Source organism: Acanthisitta chloris, unplaced genomic scaffold, assembly GCF_000695815.1.
Source record: "Acanthisitta chloris isolate BGI_N310 unplaced genomic scaffold, ASM69581v1 scaffold35878, whole genome shotgun sequence".
NCBI lineage: Eukaryota > Metazoa > Chordata > Aves > Passeriformes > Acanthisittidae > Acanthisitta > Acanthisitta chloris.
In genome coordinates, this window is record NW_008688181.1 from 383 (window position 1) to 1,495 (window position 1,113).

A 1,113-nucleotide genomic window follows, 5' to 3' on the forward strand; every position below is an offset into this window, starting at 1 on the left:
TGTGTGCCACCCTCCTCCTCCTCATCCGTCCGCAGAACGTGCCGAGAAGCTGGGCCAGAGTCTCACCAAGATCCCCTACAAGGACACCTTCTGGAAGGGCACAACCCGCACGCGGCCCAGTAAGGACTCGGGGTCCCCCGGGGGGGCATGGCTCCCCTGCACCCTGCTGGCAGTGCTCCACCCCCAGGGTCTGGTAGCCACAGACATCTACCCCCTTGTACTGCAGGGAATGGGACCCTGAACAAACTTGCTGGGATCGACTACAAACAGCTGAACCTGAGCCAGAAACTCAACGAGAACCAGTCAGGAGAGGTGGGTTCCTCCCCCCTGTAGACCCCTCCCCCCAGGGCACAGCCCTGGCTGGGCACAGTCACTCCATGGTCCCAGGGCCAGGCACAGGGAGGGGCTTCTGTCCAGCTGAGAGGGTGCACTCTCATGGTGGATCCCATGGGCTCCAGGAGGTGCTGGGGACTGCACAAGGGTCCAGGGTGGGGCTGGGGACCCTGTGCCCCTCTTACAGTGCCTGTGCTCCCACTCCCCCCAGCTGTGGAAGGGGCGCTGGCAGGGCAACGACATCATCATCAAAATGCTGAAAATCCGGGACTGGACGACAAGGAAGAGCCGAGACTTCAATGAGGAGTACCCAAAGCTGAGGTGGGTGCCACACCTGCCTGAGGCCACCACCTGGGCAGGGCCACCCCAGCACCTGCCTGGGGCTGCTGTGGCTCTCAGGGAATGGGGCAGGCAGGATCCACCCAGCCCTGCAGGGCCAGGAAAACTCTGGAGCGGTGCCTGAGGGCTGGGAGGGGGGTGGCAGGGGGCAGATACAGGGGAGCAGACAGCCCCCCTATTCTCAGGGCTGTCATTTCTCGCAGTGAAGTGACAACCCACTTTGGGGGTTGGTCTCTTCTTGCAGGCAGCCAGCAGTAGGACAAGAGAGCGTAGAGTCAAGGGGGATGTTTAGGTTAGATATTGGGAAGAGGTTTTTTATGGAGAGTGCTGACGCATTGGAATGTGCTGCCCAGGGAGGTGGTGGATTCACCATCCCTGGAAGTTTTCAAGATGAGACTGGATGTGGCTGTTAGTGCCATGGTCTAGTAACCATGGTAGGGT

The 1,113-nt window shown here is 60.7% G+C and overlaps 1 protein-coding gene across 1 annotated transcript in view; it reads left to right on the forward strand.

Moving 5' to 3' along the window:
* The window catches only part of ILK (integrin-linked kinase), a gene marked incomplete at its 3' end in the record, with an annotated part of 1,394 nt that extends 375 nt beyond the window's left edge, over positions 1 to 1,019 (forward strand). The window contains exons 3-6 of the mRNA XM_009080920.1: positions 36 to 119; positions 227 to 312; positions 545 to 654; positions 996 to 1,019. Coding sequence (XP_009079168.1) covers positions 36 to 119; positions 227 to 312; positions 545 to 654; positions 996 to 1,019 — 304 coding nt within the window. The remainder of the gene's footprint in view (positions 1 to 35; positions 120 to 226; positions 313 to 544; positions 655 to 995) is intronic.
* Positions 1,020 to 1,113: the final 94 nt, after the last annotated feature.